Here is a 19,550-nt window from a genome sequence, read left to right on the forward strand (position 1 = left end):
ATTAGCCACACACACTCCTAGCCACACATTACTCACACAACAATAATAGCCACACATGCACACACTCTATTTCTGTACAAATAAGGGCTTTTTTCCTTATATGTTTCATAGTAGTTTAGCCTCTAAGCATGAACATTTTTACATCTGAGTATTTTAAATACCTTGTTAGAATTTACGGGGGTATATTGGTGGCGCAGTGGTGAGTTCGCTGCAGAGGTGGGACAAAGTCATTGTTATGCAAGTCCAAGTCGAGTCGCAAGTCATCAAATTCATGACTCGAGTCTGACTCGAGTCCAAGTCACATGACTCGAGTCCACATCTCAGAGGTGGGACAAAGTCATTGTTATGCAAGTCCAAGTCGAGTCGCAAGTCATCAAATTCATGACTCGAGTCTGACTCGAGTCCAAGTCACATGACTCGAGTCCACATCTCATAGGTGGGACAAAGTCATTGTTATGCAAGTCCAAGTCGAGTCGCAAGTCATCAAATTCATGACTCGAGTCTGACTCGAGTCCACATCTCAGAGGTGGGACAAAGTCATTGTTATGCAAGTCCAAGTCGAGTCGCAAGTCATCAAATTCATGACTCGAGTCTGACTCGAGTCCAAGTCACATGACTCGAGTCCACATCTCAGAGGTGGGACAAAGTCATTGTTATGCAAGTCCAAGTCGAGTCGCAAGTCATCAAATTCATGACTCGAGTCTGACTCGAGTCCAAGTCACATGACTCGAGTCCACACCTCTGGTTCGCTGCACCACGAACCTGTCCACCTGAGTTCGATCCTCAGCCAAGGCAAACGTCCGTGACTGATGATGATGATATCCGAACTGAACCTGGCCCTCCCCCCTCACTTGCTCTGACCAGCATGGTGAAGTATGGTCAAACTACGCCAATGGTGGACACGAAATGGGGAGAACTCCATCCAGCAGTGGATTGACAAAGGGTTATAAAAAAATATTTTTAACATTTTAATTTGTGATTAAATTGCAGCTCTTTTACCCATTGTAATTGCTGGCACATAGCTACGCTTTGGTTCTTCTGCGGCGCCCCTATCACAGATGAATGATTGCCATTAAATTTGCCTCTCACCAAGTCACCCTGAATGTGTGTCCGATCAAGTCGTAGGAAGTAAGCTAAGCAGGTTTGAGCCCGGCTGGTGTTTGGATGGGAGACTGCGAAGGATTGCTCCGTTTGGCAGAACGGTGATGGATTGAATCCTCTGTGTGGAGCTTTGAGTGTTGTTATTATTTCCTCGTATGCTTAGGTTTTTTTTCTCCGGTATTTTCTCACATGCCAAACGCTCATTAATCCAATGTATGACTATTGAAAACGATGCTGAAGATTAGTGAAGCTTTCCCGGGGAAATAAAGGACTTGATTTTTACAAATTAAAGCCAACGCGATTTGTTGCTCGAATGAGCATTGAGGCGGTGCTCATATCCTGTGTATATCCCTGTGCCAGTGGTGCAAGTTCCACATTCCTTCGGCGGGGGCGATTTCATCCGGAAGACTTCCTTACAAAGCGGTACCTATTTTATCGACCTCGTGAGGGATGACGGGGCTGAGTGAACTCCCCAAGCAGGATGTGAACTCTCCACCTGCCGAGCCACTCGCCTTGCCGGCGAGTCACGTGGCCGAGTAAACGATAAAACGGCGATGAGGAGCCGGTGGATTGGCAACGACGTCACCTAGCAACCGCTGGTCCTTTGCATCTTGCGGCGTGCGGTCTCCATGGCGACCACCCGGAGAGGCCCCCCCCCCCCCGTCTCCTGCGGTCGTCAGCCAGGACGGCCGCGCGTCACCATGGAGAGGTCCCCACATCTGCTGCTCTTAGCCGCGGAGGATCGGAGCCAAATGGCCCCGTTGGCCCCTTGAAGCCAGCACTGCCGTCACGTTGCGATGGTTAGCACGCGAGTTAGTCGGACAGAATATAAATGCATCTGAAGTTCAAATTTGCACTCCGTGTTTTAGATTTACAAGATCGTAGGTGGCTCGGGGGGGGGGGGGGTGGAGCGAGCGGCACGCAATCGCAAGGTTGGAAGTTCAAATCCTGGCTGGGGGTTCGCTCAGCCCGTGATCTCCCTGGCGTTGATCAAATAAGTACTTCTTCAAGTTCAAGTTCATGTATTAGGTAGAGCCCTGTGAGCCATTCGGCTCTTGAATCGGGTGCAACCGCAACAAACAAAAAACAAAAACATGAACAAAAAACATCTTCAAGTGAATATGCGACTGAGTGCAAACAGAAAATCCAAGAAAAGACAGCAAAATATTGCAGAAAAAAACAATGTATACCACCAACGCTGTGTGCAAAAATCCCAGTAGGATGCAAGTCAAACAACAACAACAAGACAACTTAGATTAAGGCCATCAGTCTAACTCTGTATTACAACAAACAAACAATGGCTAAACCAATACACTTTTCGAAATCACCAAAATAAAGCCATGAAAGCAATGAAAAAGCAATCATAGGAACTGTGAGGAAGTCAACAGCGGCTGTTCTACGGATAGACTCGTCCCCACCATAGCAATGTGAAAATTCCACCCTGGCCCTGTAGAGCTGTAAACAGAAGATGATCTCTGCCTCATTGCTCATTTGAGCAGCAGGAAAGCACTTTGACTTACTAAACTAAACTATGTTTTTATTTTATCAGGTAAGGCCCACTGAGCTATATACTGTAGTTCCTTCTCAGAAGCGACCTGGCTATTAAAACGTATATCTCAATCAAGTGGCTTAAGTGGAAATTTTCGCAGCCAAATACTCTTAACAGCATGTTTCTAAATGTGGAGTGGAAAACCGGAGGCCCCGGAGAAAATCCATGCGGCCATCGGAAGAACACGCAGAGACTCCAAATATACAACAGGCATCGGGGTCGGGATCGACCACTGTATAGTTACTCATGTACACTGTTTTGTGTATTTTTTTTGTGGTTAGAAGTATTGACATAACTGTGACCTTAGGCAGCTGGCCACTGCCTGAAGTAAAAATGACATGTGGCGAGGTATGTTTGAGAGCTAGAACGGAATGTTTTGGTAAATGTGGCGATGTTTACGGTCACTCCGATGACACACGCACCACACTGAATGGAAGGAAAAGGGGCGGTGGAGGCTTTTGCTTTGGCTTCCCTTGGTTGTTTTCGTGCCAGTCCTGTTCGCCACTCGTCCTTCTGTTCCACTGGTACTTGCAACAAGACAATGGACATACAGTAAATTAAATATATTGAAACGAGGTTAAATATCTGGTATTTTAGGCGTGGAACATGATCGTATGTTTTTTTACGTTAACCCAACTATATATACTTTGTTGTACTTTTCAGTCAATGTTTTCCAGTATATTCAAAGCAAAAAGGATTTTCCCTGCGCAGCGAAGTTGTTCTCTTGTGGTCAATCACTCGCTTCAACTGGGCAATCGCAGATGAAGGGGAGGGCATTTTAAACCTATTTTTTTTATCACAACAAAGGATCCGGGCCAAGGAAATAGCAGCGCTGACGAGACGCACGTAGCAGAGGTGATTCCTTGTTTGATAGCGAATCCATTTGGAGTGTGAGGTCACTAGGAAGCGGCAAACACCGAGATCTTGCTGAAATCTCATGTCGGCACTTTTCCAGTCAAGAAACATGTTTGTTGAAAGTTCATCACAACCTTTCTCTCTCGATCTGTTGCTCTCTGTAGATTTCTCTTCTCTCTCTTTAACTACATTTACATTTTCTTTCTCCTGCACAAATGTTGTATGATCATTCAAAACCACTCGTTGGGCGTTTGTTTTATTCTGGGGTACGCAGGAGGCCGTGGGTTCATTCTCGAGTTCGAATGTTCTCCCCACGGTCACGTGGGTTTTTCTCTGGATCCTCTTGTTTTGTATTCCACATTTAGAAACATGTCTTTAGATTATTTGGCTGCGACTATAAATTCCCACGTGTGTGATGACGGTGATGATGTAAACCACTTCAATGAGCGGTCATGTATGGCCAACTTGCCTCCGAAAAAGAGCTCATATAGTTTTGTGGGCTTTACCTGCTAAAGTTACACGGTTCAGTTTAATGAAAAAACAGAATATTGTGAGAACCGAATGGGGGACTTTTGAGTAAACACCCCATCAACAAACCCCTTTATTCCGTCCTGTTGTAAATTCATGGGGTCGCTACGTCACATTACACTGTGATGTCGCTATCCCGTGATGTTGTGAATTGTCACAAGATCGATAATCGCAATTCAACTCGGAATCAACATTTTTTTTTCTCCAACTTGGTGAACGTAACTTGATGAACCTCTTCTGGATGCAGGGGTCGTGTCAACTAATTATCACAGCACACACGATTCAAAACTAGCTCGCATGATTCAACTCCTGTATCTTGATCATAAATAGCGAGACACTGCCTGACCAACCCTTGTATATACAGCGTCACGGTAACAGCTTCACAGATGATAATTGGTTCTTTACCCTTCTATCTGGCAACAAAACTGACACCTTTTTACAAGGAGTCATGTTTGCATAGACCGCAATACCTGCAGTCATAATACAAACAAAAGACATAACTCTGATAAAGTGCACTGTCCTTAAAGTTGATTGATCCACACCCGAGACAGCTTTCCTTAGAGCCTAGTCTCATATGGGTTGGCGTCATCTGGTCCAACCCATATGAGACTAGGCTCTAAGGAAAGCTGTCTCGGGTGTGGATCAATCAACTTTAAGGACAGTGCACTTTATCAGAGTTATGTTCTTTTGTTTGTATTATGACTGCAGGTATTGCGGTCTATGCAAACATGACTCCTTGTAAAAAGGTGTCAGTTTTGTTGCCAGATAGAAGGGTAAAGAACCAATTATCATATTTTTTTACTGGCAAATGAGGTTCCCATAGAGCTTCACAGATGCTCCAGCATGTAGCACTCACAGGTGCATGGACACGATGCCCTGTTGCCAGCCGTAGCGGCAGCAGCATTCTTGCCGAGAGTGATTTGAAGGCATTGCCAGACTTTTGAAAGCTGCCGATTTGCTGCTGCTCGCGATTTCTACGTTGCCCTAGCGGCAGATAAACGCCGCAGCTGCGTCCGCTCTCGGCAGAAGAATCCTTCCCATTTCCCTGGCTCGCGCTGTCCGGCACAACTACACGCAGAGAGAGAGAGTGCCTCACTCTACACAGACACACACAGACACACACCGGGAGGAGGGAGGAGATCATCTGGTAAGTTACCTCTCTCTCTCTGTTGAAGTAATAAGGATTTGTTTTTGTGTGTGTGACATACGCTATATCGGTGGTTTTGTCCAATTTAAATTTTTTATATATATCGAGTTGATTGTTATGATGGTGCGATTGTTACATGTAACGCTGTGCAGTTGTGTGTTGTAACTACAGCGTTATTAAATGTAATGAGTGTCTATACGCCGCTGTCGGTCAAAGTGCCGTTACCCAATCACACAGAACGATCACAATTGTTTTCGTCGAATTTCGGGACCTAAAGCAGGGTGCTGCCCAGCGGGGTGCCGTAGGCTGCGGACCCACGTGATGGGCAGCAGAGGGCAGTGCGGCGAACGAGTCGTTGTATTCTGCTGCCCTCACCTCCTCACGCTCACCAACGAATGAGTCGTTGTAATTTGCTGCCCTCACCTCCTCACGCTCACCAACGAACGAGTCGTTGTACTCTGCTGCCCTTACCTCCTCACGCTCACCAACGAACGAGTCGTTGTACTCTGCTGCCCTCACCTCCTCACGCTCACCATCGAACGAGTCGTTGTACTCTGCTGCCCTTACCTCCTCACGCTCACCAACGAACGAGTCGTTGTACTCTGCTGCCCTCACCTCCTCACGCTCACCATCGAACGAGTCGTTGTATTCTGCTGCCCTCACCTCCTCACGCTCACCAACGAACGAGTCGTTGTACTCTGCTACCCTCACCTCCTCACGCTCACCATCGAACGAGTCGTTGTACTCTGCTGCCCTCACCTCCTCACGCTCACCAACGAACGAGTCGTTGTACTCTGCTGCCCTCACCTCCTCACGCTCACCAACGAACGAGTCGTTGTACTCTGCTGCCCTCACCTCCTCACGCTCACCAACGAACGAGTCGTTGTACTCTGCTGCCCTCACCTCCTCACGCTCACCAACGAACGAGACGTTGTCCTCTGCTGCCCTCACCTCCTCACGCTCACCAACGAACGAGTCGTTGTACTCTGCTGCCCTCACCTCCTCACGCTCACCAACGAACGAGTCGTTGTACTCTGCTGCCCTCACCTCCTCACGCTCACCAACGAACGAGTCGTTGTACTCTGCTGCCCTCACCTCCTCACGCTCACCATCGAACGAGTCGTTGTACTCTGCTGCCCTCACCTCCTCACGCTCACCATCGAACGAGTCGTTGTACTCTGCTGCCCTCACCTCCTCACGCTCACCAACGAACGAGTCGTTGTACTCTGCTGCCCTCACCTCCTCACGCTCACCATCGAACGAGTCGTTGTACTCTGCTGCCCTCACCTCCTCACGCTCACCAACGAACGAGTCGTTGTACTCTGCTGCCCTCACCTCCTCACGCTCACCAACGAACGAGTCATTGTACTCTGCTGCCCTCACCTCCTCACGCTCACCAACGAACGAGTCGTTGTACTCTGCTGCCCTCACCTCCTCACGCTCACCATCGAACGAGTCGTTATACTCTGCTGCCCTCACCTCCTCACGCTCACCAACGAACGAGTCGTTGTACTCTGCTGCCCTCACCTCCTCACGCTCACCATCGAACGAGTCGTTGTACTCTGCTGCCCTCACCTCCTCACGCTCACCAACGAACGAGTCGTTGTACTCTGCTGCCCTCACCTCCTCACGCTCACCAACGAACGAGTCATTGTACTCTGCTGCCCTCACCTCCTCACGCTCACCAACGAACGAGTCGTTGTACTCTGCTGCCCTCACCTCCTCACGCTCACCAACGAACCAGTCGTTGTACTCTGCTGCCCTCACCTCACGCTCACCAACGAATGAGTCGTTGTACTCTGCTGCCCTCACCTCCTCACGCTCACCAACGAACCAGTCGTTGTATTCTGCTGCCCTCACCTCCTCACGCTCACCAACGAATGAGTCGTTGTACTCTGCTGCCCTCACCTCCTCACGCTCACCAACGAACCAGTCGTTGTACTCTGCTGCCCTCACCTCCTCACGCTCACCAACGAACCAGTCGTTGTATTCTGCTGCCCTCACCTCCTCACGCTCACCATCGAATGAGTCGTTGTCTTCTGCTGCCCTCACCTCCTCACGCTCACCAACGAACCAGTAGTTGTATTCTGCTGCCCTCACCTCCTCACGCTCACCATCGAATGAGTCGTTGTACTCTGCTGCCCTCACCTCCTCACGCTCACCAACGAACGAGTCGTTGTACTCTGCTGCCCTTATCTCCTCACGCTCACCAACGAATGAGTCGTTGTAATTTGCTGCCCTCACCTCCTCACGCTCACCAACGAACGAGTCGTTGTACTCTGCTGCCCTCACCTCCTCACGCTCACCAACGAACGAGTCGTTGTACTCTGCTGCCCTCACCTCCTCACGCTCACCAACGAACGAGTCGTTGTACTCTGCTGCCCTCACCTCCTCACGCTCACCAACGAACGAGTCGTTGTACTCTGCTGCCCTCACCTCCTCACGCTCACCAACGAACGAGTCGTTGTACTCTGCTGCCCTCACCTCCTCACGCTCACCAACGCAGTGGCCGCGTGCCCCTCAGACGCGGACGCGCAAGGCGTGCGTGGTAAGGTCTTCGTCCAGCAGTGGATTAACAGATACGTGCGCATTGCAGTTGATTGTGTGTCATTTGGCGAAGTGTTCTGTTGGTGTTTTGGCTCCTAGGTCGCCACCAATTGAACTGTGTATTGGAAGCCAAATTATTTTTGCTCTTCAACATTTCGATGTCTGGCTTGCATTTACTGCACATCGGTTTGCCCCCCCCCCCCCTCAAAAAAAGATCTGTTGTGCATTTCCACACAAAATCCACCGAAAATGTTTCTGGAATGCATTCTTCTGCTGTGCTTGCATCTCACATCTGCGCGTGCATCAAGACACGCGTGTGGGGTGACGGTCTTCGTGTGAGATGTATAACAAAGAGGGCAGTTACAGCGGCAGCCTCTTGCACCATTTATGAATGGCTTTTCTTTCTTCATAGGAAAAAAAATGGGGAGGATAAAAAAAATCAGTTGCTGAGTACAGGCCCATGACAACCAAGCAGTCAGCAACAAACAATAGCGCTGAAGGCGGTCGAGAGATGAGATGAAATTGACCAAAGTTGTAGAATGAAAACTCGTTTCCTTTAGAACTGCTTTTTGTGTTTAGTGTGTTGTCCTTCCCCCGCACCTCCGATTAGTGCGGTTGGTTATGTATGGTGCGAAAGAAGTTAAACACACACATAATAAGAGGGAATTAGAAAGTCGAGCTGTGTGAGGATTCAAGGAGTTAAGTTCGTGGGAACAGTAACCTATGCATGTTGAACTTCTTTCGCACCGTACGTAGCCAACCGTGCTAATCGGAGGTTGCGGGGGAAGATAAAAAACTAAACACAAAACGCAGTTCTAAAGAAATTACTTTTCAAACTAGACGATTCAAAAGTGCATCGCTCCAGTGGCTTCCTAATATTGGAAGGAAGAGCGTTCCAGACGGCCGCAGAAGTGTGAAAGAAGCGTCATGCAGGAGCGTAAGAATGGTAGTCGAGGTAGAAGAGTGATAGGCAGGCGACTGATCGTCAGTGAGCGAGTGAATCAATGAGTGCTGGAGCATCCATCAACCAGACTGCTTTGTGTTGAAAGCCATCAAGTATGGGGAGATAGGAACTGGGAAACATGAGTGTTTTTAGAAATACTTGCAACGTTAACATTTCATTGGCTGATGCCGTAAACCAGACACGACTTGTATGGGCAAAGCAATGTTATACAGACCGTCACACTACACTATCATTTATCATCCTTGTGGCCTGTACTGATACACTAAAGCATCAACATGTTCATATCTGATGAGCATCTCACAAAGGCGAGCGCGTCCGTGAGCCGACATGTTTTTGGTCTTTCATCTTTTAACAACTTTTTTTTGTGTGTTGCTCAACGCCGTCGTTGTGTTATTGTGGCGCTGCTACGAGGGTTGTCCCAGGCTCGCGATGGTGCTGGTGGTGATAGCAGCTCTGAGCGTAACCCACCTCTGCATTCTATCACACGAACAAGGCCGAAATTATCTCTCTCTCTCTGGGTTAGGGTGTTAATTGACACACGAATTTTTCTGTATCACTGCACTTTCCCATGTATCCTGCTTTCTGCTGATGAAAGGCATTGCTCTCGTCTGGCATGTTTCCACGTTGTAAATATCTCGTGATTATCGTGATTTATTTTTTTGAAATTCCGCACGAAATCGGCAACGCCGTTAAAAGTGATCCTTTAAGTGTTTTTGTTTTGTTTCGCTCTTACGAGTTGGCGCTCTCAGCTTGTCCACCTCATGAGCAGGGCCTTGACTGGGCAGGTATGAAAAGTGAGAGTAAGTCATGCAGCAAACACAACAAGTTGAACAATGGCTTTTTTTTACTTTCCTTAGTTGGGGAGGTTTTTTAAAAAATATTTCCACTCATTGATTGAATGCTATTTCCTGAAGGAACTGGTTACATGGCACCATATCGTGTATGAAGCTGTGTGGATGGTTCAGTCGCAGCTCACGGCTCTCCAGGTCCGATAGCGGCTGTCTCAATTCACTCTGCTGCATCTTCATCCAGAGACAGCTCTCACGTGTGTTTTTGGGTTGTACCGCGGGGTTGTTCGGTACGCTGTCCGACGTTTCGCGCCACGTACTGGGATCTTCTTCAGGTCAGTTCCTGAAAAAGTTCCCAGGTCGGTTCCTGAAAATGCTCCCAGAACGTGGAGCGAAACGTCGGACATCGGTGCCTATTTCGTAGCAGCACGACAGCGAAAACTTACGTGGTAGAACCTTTGCATGCATTCACTTGTGCCCTAAGTGCTGAGAGTTGCTATGAGAATGCGTTAGAACGCCTCTTCAATTCAAACGGTGGTGTTACAGAATCAAAATGCGGATTCCGTGCACGTTTAATTTTTTTTTGATATTTACACCGCATTGCACACGTGTTTAAGTTCCAGCGTTGTGCTTCTGGTGGGAAAGTTATTATTTTTCCTTCATTCAAACCCATTTCTTATCGGGGAGGGCATTTGGGCTTGAATGAACTACTCTGGAGCCCCTTCCTGCCTTTGTGTGGTGGTGGACCGCTTTAATCAACAAGGCCCGCGTGGGTCGTTTTTAGTGGGAATTTTCCATGAAACGACTTTTCTTGTTCTCCAAGTCATTATCACATTGTGTCGTGGCTGTTTGATGTGAAATTAATTTCCTTGTTTATTTTTTTTTAAGTACCCTTAATGTGACCTTTTTGAAGTTGCTCTTTAAATCACAACGGCAACGATATTTTGTAATAGTAGTAAAATGCGTCACGTCACGATTGCCACTTTAAACCATTACTAAACGCCCACTGACACACGCAGAAGCATGATGAATGGGGCATAACAGGGGCTTAGCACACGTGAAATTGTGGGGCGGATTCATTCTAAACACCGGCGAAGACGTTCAGCTGTTGCCCATTTGTAAAATTCACCCCGGGGATTCGACGAGAGAAGGCAGAGCACATTACGGGCATCTCGTGCAAGGTCTGTCTCGGCAAGGGCGGCTCTGGACCCTACTCTGGACCCTACTCTGGACATTTCGACCTGCGGTTCTGCAGCCGCGTGCGGCTCTGTAAGGACCGCTGCTTCGTGACGCGTTATTCACAGTTCGTTGCGGTTCTTGAAATATCGAGGGGTTGTTTTTTTTTCGACACAACCGAATTCGAAAAAAATGTCTCCCTCTTGTTATTTTGGTTTGCCGACCGCTGCATTAGTGGAACACAATCGCCGCATCGTAAAGAGTGAGGAGTCGTGGCGTGCGTGTCTGTGTGGGTTCCTGAATGCCGTCCGATTCGCATACTGAAGATAAATCCTCTACATTCCCATCGGGCCATGCCTCCCCCCCGCCGTTCCCCATTTTCTGTAAATGTAGCGTGACGACGCATGCTGCAGGAAAAAGGCGTTTCTCAGGAGCGTTACCCTCATTTTCTATAGCCCAGCTTGAGTTTGTCAGTTTCATGACAAGGGACGCATTTCTGGTAGGAAAGTTGGAATATCATCATGTTGGTGTTTTTTTTTTAAGACGAAAAATAATTTGGTGTAATTAAGTGGCGACTTGATCACAACTGCATCTGCCACTCTTTGAAAAGCAACCCCGAATGTTTGGTAAGGAAGGATGATGGGGTCTCTAAGAAGAAGACGAATGTTAGAATGGCAGCATTCATTCTGAACAACTATCCCACTCTGTACTCTTTGGTTCTTTCGGTAAAGAGTATGGATTCCTGCAGTCACGAAAGCTTCAAATCAAGATTATCCCACTCTGGTAAACCTAAAAAAATGTCAGATTTGTTTTAACGCACGCCTGGATCAGTTTTTTGTTTTTATCGACAAAAATGAATAAGTATTGAGCACTAACCGGTGTTACTTGTCCAGTCGTTAACTGCGCTAGATTCATTACGTGCGATATCACGACCGTGGAAGTGTCGAGCAACGAGCTCATGCGCCGTTACGAATGCTCCGGGCACGGCGTAACTAACCACCGCCTCTCCGGGCGCGTTATATTCTCCGGGCTGAGATTCCCTGAGGGCGAGCGAGGGCGTCGGCTCTTCCCGTGAGTTATGATGGCACGGGGCCCGGAGCCAGGCCCCACATGTTTTCCTCTCTGCCTTTTCCCGCTAGCGAGCCCCCCCCCTCCTGCCCCCCCCCCCGTGTTTCCTCTGCCTGTTTGTACAGAGCTGGAACATTTGTGCGTGTGCGAGCCTTGGTGTGTCCGCGTGCGTGTGCATTGTGCACCGATTGTCCACAGAGATGTGTGCGTGTTTGTTTGTTGTGCCTGGAGTCGCGGAGAACAATATTGTGCTGCGGTGCAGCGGTTACGCTTGCACGCTCTCAAATACATTCTCATGCAATGAGTGACTGGAACAATGTTTCGCAGTAAATCTGAAGAAGGGCTCCAGTATGTGGGGGACAGACTGTACGGCGTGGAATGGCGCTATCTGCGTGCGATCTGGGATGCCGTGCTGCCACTCACGAAAAACGTCAAAACGGACGATGTTCTTGACCTTTCGCTAATGCCCCCCCCCCCTTATCATGGGCCGATGTGGGAGTCCTGATACCCGCAGGCCTTTTGCCTGTTCGACGTCTGGGCCAGCGGAGAAAGTTGCACAAGAGGAACGCACGGTATATTTTTGACGATGTGTACATTTCTAGTGTTGGGTTAGTGATATACGCTGTGCTTTCTAAAATGCAGCGCAAAATCGATTTACTCTGAACAAGTGACCTCAGGGTCTCGTCGGTTTGTGGGGGGGGGTTACAATTCTGTAAAATAAATCCTTTGCAAGTCTCATTTTTAAGACTTACATTTTCCCCGAAACACTTTTGCCATGTGAAATGCAGAAAAGGAATATGACGGTGGTGTTTATAGCATGCTTACACGCTCCGCCTCGTGAAAGAGTTTGATCTCGTTTTAAAAACAAAAAAACCCCATCGTAGATGGTGACTATTTAGATCTAGGCTGAAGCTTTGTTGTTGTGTCGGCTAGCCATGGTGGTGTGATGAACTGGAATTTCATGGGAGAGTGACAAACCACGCGTATTTTGCCAACAAATACTACATTTAGTGGGCAATGCCGTATCGTCGCAATTTTATTTTGTCAAACGGCAATTCATGATGCGCGTTGTTGAATGCCGGCTACCTTGGTGTGTAGCTCCCCAGCACAACACATTATGTCTCATGAACGCGACTGCTTAAACTGAATAAAAGAAAGTTTTGAACGACATCAATAATAAATAGGTGCAACCAGTGGAGAGTTAGGATCGTGACAGAGGCTGCGGGTACAATCCCAGAGGCAGTGGTCTGGGGCGTGCGGACGAGATGTGAACATTGCAAGGGGTAGAACATAACTTTTTCGTAAATCATGAAAATAACAAAAAATCATCTGTCCATGGGTTTGAATCGGTGGCTTTGATAAGAATGTAAATTGATTTACAAACACGTAGATTTTATCTTTGTGTTCATAATATTCAGTCGATCATTTGCACACTGTTTCCCACTTTAAGTTACGTGAATGCAAGCAGTGTGCAATTCACGTGTGAAGCTACTCGCATTCATATCCTTTAATAAAATTCTCAAATTCCCACCTAAAGATGGGTGCTATCAAGCTTCAGGCCAATATGTTGAAACCTCCAGTGAACCTTCACGCGATGGGGCGTCACTTCTCAGCCTCCTGCTGCTGCTGCCTTCTCCAGCAATCCGTGCTGATAACCCCCTGCACCCAAGACCATAATTATATTATATTAGGGGGGGGCACATCTCCCCCAATATTCAAATATGCTCAAAATGCCCCCCCCCCCAATATATTGCTATAAAATAGATTTCTGTTTCTATGATTGTGGTTATGGTTGTACTTGATTCATCCATAATCTCTGCCATTACATACAATGAAACAAGAAAAGGTAAAACAGAAAAAAGAGCAATTTCATACAATACACTATTAGACAGGATTGTAAAACATAAAAAGTCCATCCTGTGTGTTAGTGAGTTTTCTTATATTTAAGGCAGGAAATGGCAGGAAATGAGTTTTCAAATTTAGATATTTTTCTGGGGGGGGACCTCCAGACCCCCTGAACGATTTGGTCCCCCCCAATGTTGACTCCATGGCTACGGCCTTGCCTGCACCTGTTCAAGTTCAACATCTTCATTTTGTCCCTCCGCCTATGACTGGCCGGCTGCCTCTCTGTTAAATAAGTGTTCCCGCCGTTTCTTTTAGAGCTTCTTGCGATTGCGATCACATTTTTAAACGTGATGTAAATCCAAATTGTACTGCGTACAGTCCTGTACGTCGGTCTAAAGATTAAACAAAAATGTAGATATATTAATATATAAGTGGAGAAGCAAAAGTATGCTCGAAAGTTTTTTTCTTATTCTTTCTTCACGAGAACGGACAAAACCATGCCAAGAGTAAAAACAGTGCGTGAGCGGCGCTGGTTGATGGATTCGAAGGCGCACTTTTTTGTCGGCCAGGAATGTATCGGCAGGTGCGCGAGCTTGCAGCCCTTACCTGCGTCAGCGGCTCGAGCCCCCGCGTGGCACGAGAGCCGCGGAGAAGCTCTGAAACCCTCCCCCCCGAAAAGACAGCTCGGACATTCGTGTTTGTCTGCTGCTGCTGCTGCGCCGTGGGCGAAATCTGTCTGGAATGGGTCTTGGGTCTCGAAAGCCCCCTCCACCCACCTCCAATGCCCCCTCCACGCTCACCTGCCACTGCGTCGGTACTTTAGCGGGGTCTCCTCCGGTGGCTTTGATGGCTTTTTTCTTTGCTTGTTTGTGAAAAGGGGGCCGAGGATTGTTTGCGAAAAATACTCCGCTATCTGTGCGTGCGTGCGTGGTCTCCTTTCGCCTCACCGCCGCTGTGTCTCACGGTAGGGCAATTCTGAGGAACCGCTGCTTTATTCATGTATTCGTGACAACAACAAATACACTTGTGAAAAGATGAACGTCCTCCTTGGGGTATGGCCCTCACATAGTTGCAGCTAATTATGGGTATGGTGAAGTACATTCCTGTACGTGCAGCACTTTTACGATGGTGCTATCATGTTTTAATATTGTTGAGTATATCTATTCGAGAACATGAACGGAAATTAGTGCTGCTGTTTATATTTCTTGTAGACACGATTTGGAATTGGACGTCTTCAACAATTTTTTTTTGTTATCGTAGATACCAACTCATTAAATTCAGAAAGCAGCTTCTGTGCGCTTCATCCTTTCCAAGGTGCTGCTCGAATTCTGCGCCTTGGTCACCGCCTTTATCTCTCGCTGAGCTTTGTCTTCATTCTTCGTTGCTCTCCCGTATTACCTGTAATCTGATCACTCATGTGGGGGCTTCGCAGGAATGCATGGAGGCCCAGCCGACAGATGAAGCTTGTCAGAGGTAAAAAAAAAGAGAGAGAGAGGCTGCGCCTAAGGATGCATCTTTGTCAGATGCGCAATTGCAAGGTCCCACGAGGACACGACGCGAATCCCACGAACTAAATAAGTCGCCGTCTTCGTGAGAGGTGTGCTCGGCGATGCTCTCAAAGCCCACGCGACTCGAGGACGAGTGTAACACTTGTGTCAAAGAAAGGAGGCTTGTGAGAGAGACGTATGGGTTTTTTTGTGTTGTTGAGTGACAGTACTGGCCATACTCGTCGGATGAGTTGTGTTGATCGACCGTGGTTATTTCCCGACCCGTTCGCCTTTTTCGTGGGTTCATTTTTCCGCGAGTGTCAAACACTTTTTAAATCCTTTATATTAAGTTCACTTGCGCGCTTGCTTGCTTGCGCGCTTACGACCGTGCACATCTTTCGGTCGTTTTTTAACCCACTTCCCGTGATCCAATCGAGCTGACATTTTCCACACAGACTCGTTGTGCGTGACAATTAATGTTCGTGAAAATTTTTTCTAAAATTTTACACTTTTTAGGACAAAAATATTATATTTAATTACCAATTGCTTAATGGTGCCATGCAATCATCTGACCCATAGGTGGCAGCCATCTCAAGCCAGAGGACGAGAGGACTCTAGCCGCCACGCATATAAAGGATTTATAGTGAAAAACTTTGTTTTTACGGGTTATACTTGTTCCTGGGCTCATTTTTCCGCGAGTGTCAAACACTTTCTTCTGTTGCACTGTGTGGGTGGACTACGTGTGCGTGTGTGTGTGCGTGCGTGCTTGTCATGCATGGTCTATGCGTAGACAGATTCGTTTTAATCGCATCGTACGGACTGCTGTGGTGGAAGGGTTACGGAAACGTTTAACGACAAAACTGAATCCATACTTTGTTATTCCTTCGCGGTGAGTCAGTCTAAGGCCACGTGGCCTTTATTATTTCATTCCATAAATTCTTGGGTCGTTATGCGCGAGATGAGGTTTGGTGACAGGATTTTTAAAACAGCACTCGTGATTTATGTCAAGAATGTAAATGGACCGCGGTCTAAATGCGAGTCGGAAATGGGAGTGTGTTTAGTGTTGATATTGTACAATTACACCACTACCATTTAGGGGGTTCTTTTCGAGAGTTTAAGGAGGGAGGAAAATAGTTTCTTAAGAAGTTAAATTTATTAATTTGTTAAATCTCAATTTAGGTTTCCTCAAAAAAGCGATTTTTCAACACTTCAATTGCCAGCGGTATTTTTTGACCCATAAGAATGCCCACTTTTCAAACTGAGCCTTAATGAGAATATTTAAATAACCACCCCCCCGCCAGCCCCAAAGTTCATCAGCTCCAGGACTGTTTTTATTGCGCAACTGCTGGCGCTGCCGTGGGTCGATGAGGAGGAGAAGCGGCGGCGGTGGCGGCGGCGGCTTCGTGCGCCGGGGATGTTTGTGCTCCTCTTTTAGTGGAGCCCGGCAGGATCTCTTAAGCCCCGGCGCATTCCTCAGATGCTCGGGGCCGATAAGGTCGTGCACCAGCGTGCAGCGGTTCCGCGGTGTACAGTAACAGACGGGCGAGCGAGAGAGAGAGGCAGGGAGAGAGGCAGGGAGAGAGGCAGGCAGGGAGGGAGGGAGAGCGAGCGGAGTGCGTCTGGACAGGAGGCCCCTGGCTGGCTGGCTGCTGTCTGAGCGAGCGAGCGAGGCGACGCGTCTCTCTCTCTCTGCCCGTCGCTATGCCCGTCGCGCCCCTGATCGTTTTGTCACAACTAAATTTTTGGGAGTAATTTTTTTTTTTGAAAAGTAAGTCGTTGCTCAAACAAACAAAACAACGGTTACAAGCAAGGTTGCTGGCATTGCAAGGTGCTTGTTGATAAAGACGCAGAGTGTCCAGGTAAGGTAATTATTTATTTGGGGATGTTGGGAGTGGGATTATAAGCTTTTGAGGACGAATATCCAATTCGTTTTTGATAAATCACAATGTAGAGTACCAGCGCGGTATTTTGTAATGCGACGTTGAAAAAATGCACCTGTACAGATATTTCCATTCAAAGTGTCTCTGAAGCACTTGAATATAATGTTACGATGTCATTGTTGTGGTCCGTGCATACTGTGTGCATGGATAAAATAGTGAATCTGTGTTAACGGTGGAAATATTAAATTATATATGAAATACATTATCTGAATGTACGACGAATATATAAACAGGTAGTACAATCGCATTCAAAATATTACTTATGGAACATTTCTTGTTTTGTTACCGCGGCAGGGTTTTATTTACAACACTGACAGGCATTGAAATAATCTCACTGGGAAATGTAGAACTGTGGACCCATTGGATCCTGACCAGGAATTCCCTTGCAGAGGGCATCAGACTCCTGTGGGGTTCACATAACTCCCAGCAGGAGGACCAGTCGGCTTCTCTTGAGATGGTGACCCCCACGGGGGGTCAAAGTGCCCTGTTTTATTTTCGTTTTATTGCCTTGGCATCTGATGTGTAGTTACATATAAAACACAATTGCAACCGTGGATTCATCTTCTTGGTTCTTTCGGTAAAGTCACGTAGAAAGGAAGTAATGAATGAGACGCTGTCGCCTCGACAGACCTGGTTTTCACCTGAGGACGGCTACTTGCGTTGTGGCCGAAACGTCGTGAGAATAATTGTATTATGTTTTATTTTTATTATTTTATTACTTCCCTTCTACGTGACTTTACCGAAAGAACCAAGAAGATGAATCCCTGCAGTCACGAAAGCTTTAAATCGAAATGCAACCGTGGAGTTGGGATTCTCTGCTGAAAATACTGTGTGTAATTTCACAGGGAGATTTTGTCTTGTAATCGGCCTAAATATGTTTTGAAATTATAGGGCGTGAAATATTTTAAAACTGCAAATCAGTGGAGTTTGAGCACTTTTACCCTTTTCAAATGCAGCAATTCTTACATTTCTTACTTCATGTGTGGCTGAATTGTTCTCAGTTGAAGTCACTACCTTTGAATCTGTTTGCAGAGGTCTAAAATTTGTATTGTACTTGTGGCACTGTTTGCACGCATATATTGTTCTATAATTCCCTTGAAATACCAGCTGGCTTGGGAAGTTGAAAATTATTTATAGGGCAAATTATTTGACAAACGTGGTGCTTCGCGCCTGGAGGTGTCTTTCTTTAATATTTGAGAAAGTCTGTTGAGCACGGAGCATTCTTCCTGTAATCTTTGTACTGAATGCCCATCCCCGTAAGCCTCTCTACTTACACAGCCATAACTCGTTTTCACGGTTGTCAAAAGTGCAAAGTAACTCGAAAACATGTATGTTTTGTTTGTTTTAATAAGAGTGACAAGTTAATTCAACATTATGGTTCTCTCACCTCAATATGGGAATCGCCGTTGTCACCGTTTATAGCGAAAAATAATCGAGCGCTTTTCTTAAAAGTGGTAGAGGAAGTGGCATTGTAACCCAGGCATGCGCGAGTCAATAGATGTGAAGATGTGGCACATTGCCTAGACTTGTGTGGGTGACATGCCTGCTCGAGCACAACAGCTGCAAGCCCACGGGGGCGAGGCATGGAGCTCAGCCTAGGTATCCGTGGCGTGCAGTGGGCCCATGTCCCTAGGGCAGCGATTACAAGGCCGCTTCACAGCCACACATGGACATGGGGAGCTCACTAGGGTGTCCACATAGGCCAGAGTGTTAGCCAAAACAAACCGTGATTACTGTCTTTTAAGGTAATACGTATTATTAGGCATGCGTGGAGAAGCGTGGAACGCAAAATACTCTGTGTGTTGAGAGTGTTGATGTGAGGGCATCTCTTTATATGTTGTGATAAAGCGGTGCTTTCTATCACTGACAATGCCACCCTCCCCTTGATTTCAAAAACCCTGATGAGATTTGTGACGGGATAATGACATCTGTGTGATTGTTACGTACGTTTTGATCACAATATTAGACGGTCAATATTTCAAACCACGTGGGCATTCAAAGAGTTTTGCGGAGTGATTTTGAGACGTGCATACTCACTTATTGGTCGGCCTGGTATGGAATAATTTAGATGGCTCACATCGTAAAATAAACACCATTTTTTTAATTACAAAAATACTTCTCATATTACCTTAATAAAAAAATGCACATGTATTTGTTTGTGCTAGCCATACGGTGTGCAAATTAATTTTGAATGCGTATTCCACCAACATTTCCTGCGGTTTCGGGTTTGGAATTCAGATAATTGCAGCGTTTAATGTTTGCAAATTACCGTGCCATTTGGTTCTCGAAAATTCTCTAAAGAAATGTACAAAAGCGTTTTGTTTTAGTGGACACACGCGGCCCGTGCCGTTTGTTGCTCGTTACTGTCACGTCCGAACGTTGTAGCCGCGGTGGCCGCTGGAACTCACCATTGATGTCGCGTCTCTGTTTCAGGTGGCAGGTCCGTGCGCCGCTCCGGTCAACTACGAGTTGGTGAGTAACGACGCCGCCGCCACCATCACGGTGCCCTCGCCCTTGACGTCAACAAACAAACAAACCCACGTCGTCTTGAACTT

At 47.0% G+C, this 19,550-nt stretch overlaps 1 protein-coding gene across 6 annotated transcripts in view; it reads left to right on the forward strand.

The window, feature by feature from the left end:
* LOC144947086 (tensin-3-like) overlaps window positions 1-19,550 on the forward strand; it is a 132,022-nt gene that overhangs the window by 74,136 nt on the left and 38,336 nt on the right. For 4 of the 6 annotated variants that reach the window (XM_078876311.1, XM_078876367.1, XM_078876444.1 and 1 more), the window contains exon 4: window positions 19,429-19,467. In XM_078876311.1, the coding sequence (XP_078732437.1) occupies window positions 19,429-19,467 (39 nt within the window). Of the gene's footprint in view, window positions 1-5,069; window positions 5,181-16,639; window positions 16,915-19,428; window positions 19,468-19,550 lie in introns of those variants that run through there. The other 2 variants (XM_078876663.1, XM_078876600.1) reach the window with 2 other exon arrangements.

Source organism: Lampetra fluviatilis, chromosome 1 (genome assembly GCF_964198595.1).
Source record: "Lampetra fluviatilis chromosome 1, kcLamFluv1.1, whole genome shotgun sequence".
Classification (NCBI taxonomy): Eukaryota; Metazoa; Chordata; class Hyperoartia; order Petromyzontiformes; family Petromyzontidae; genus Lampetra; species Lampetra fluviatilis.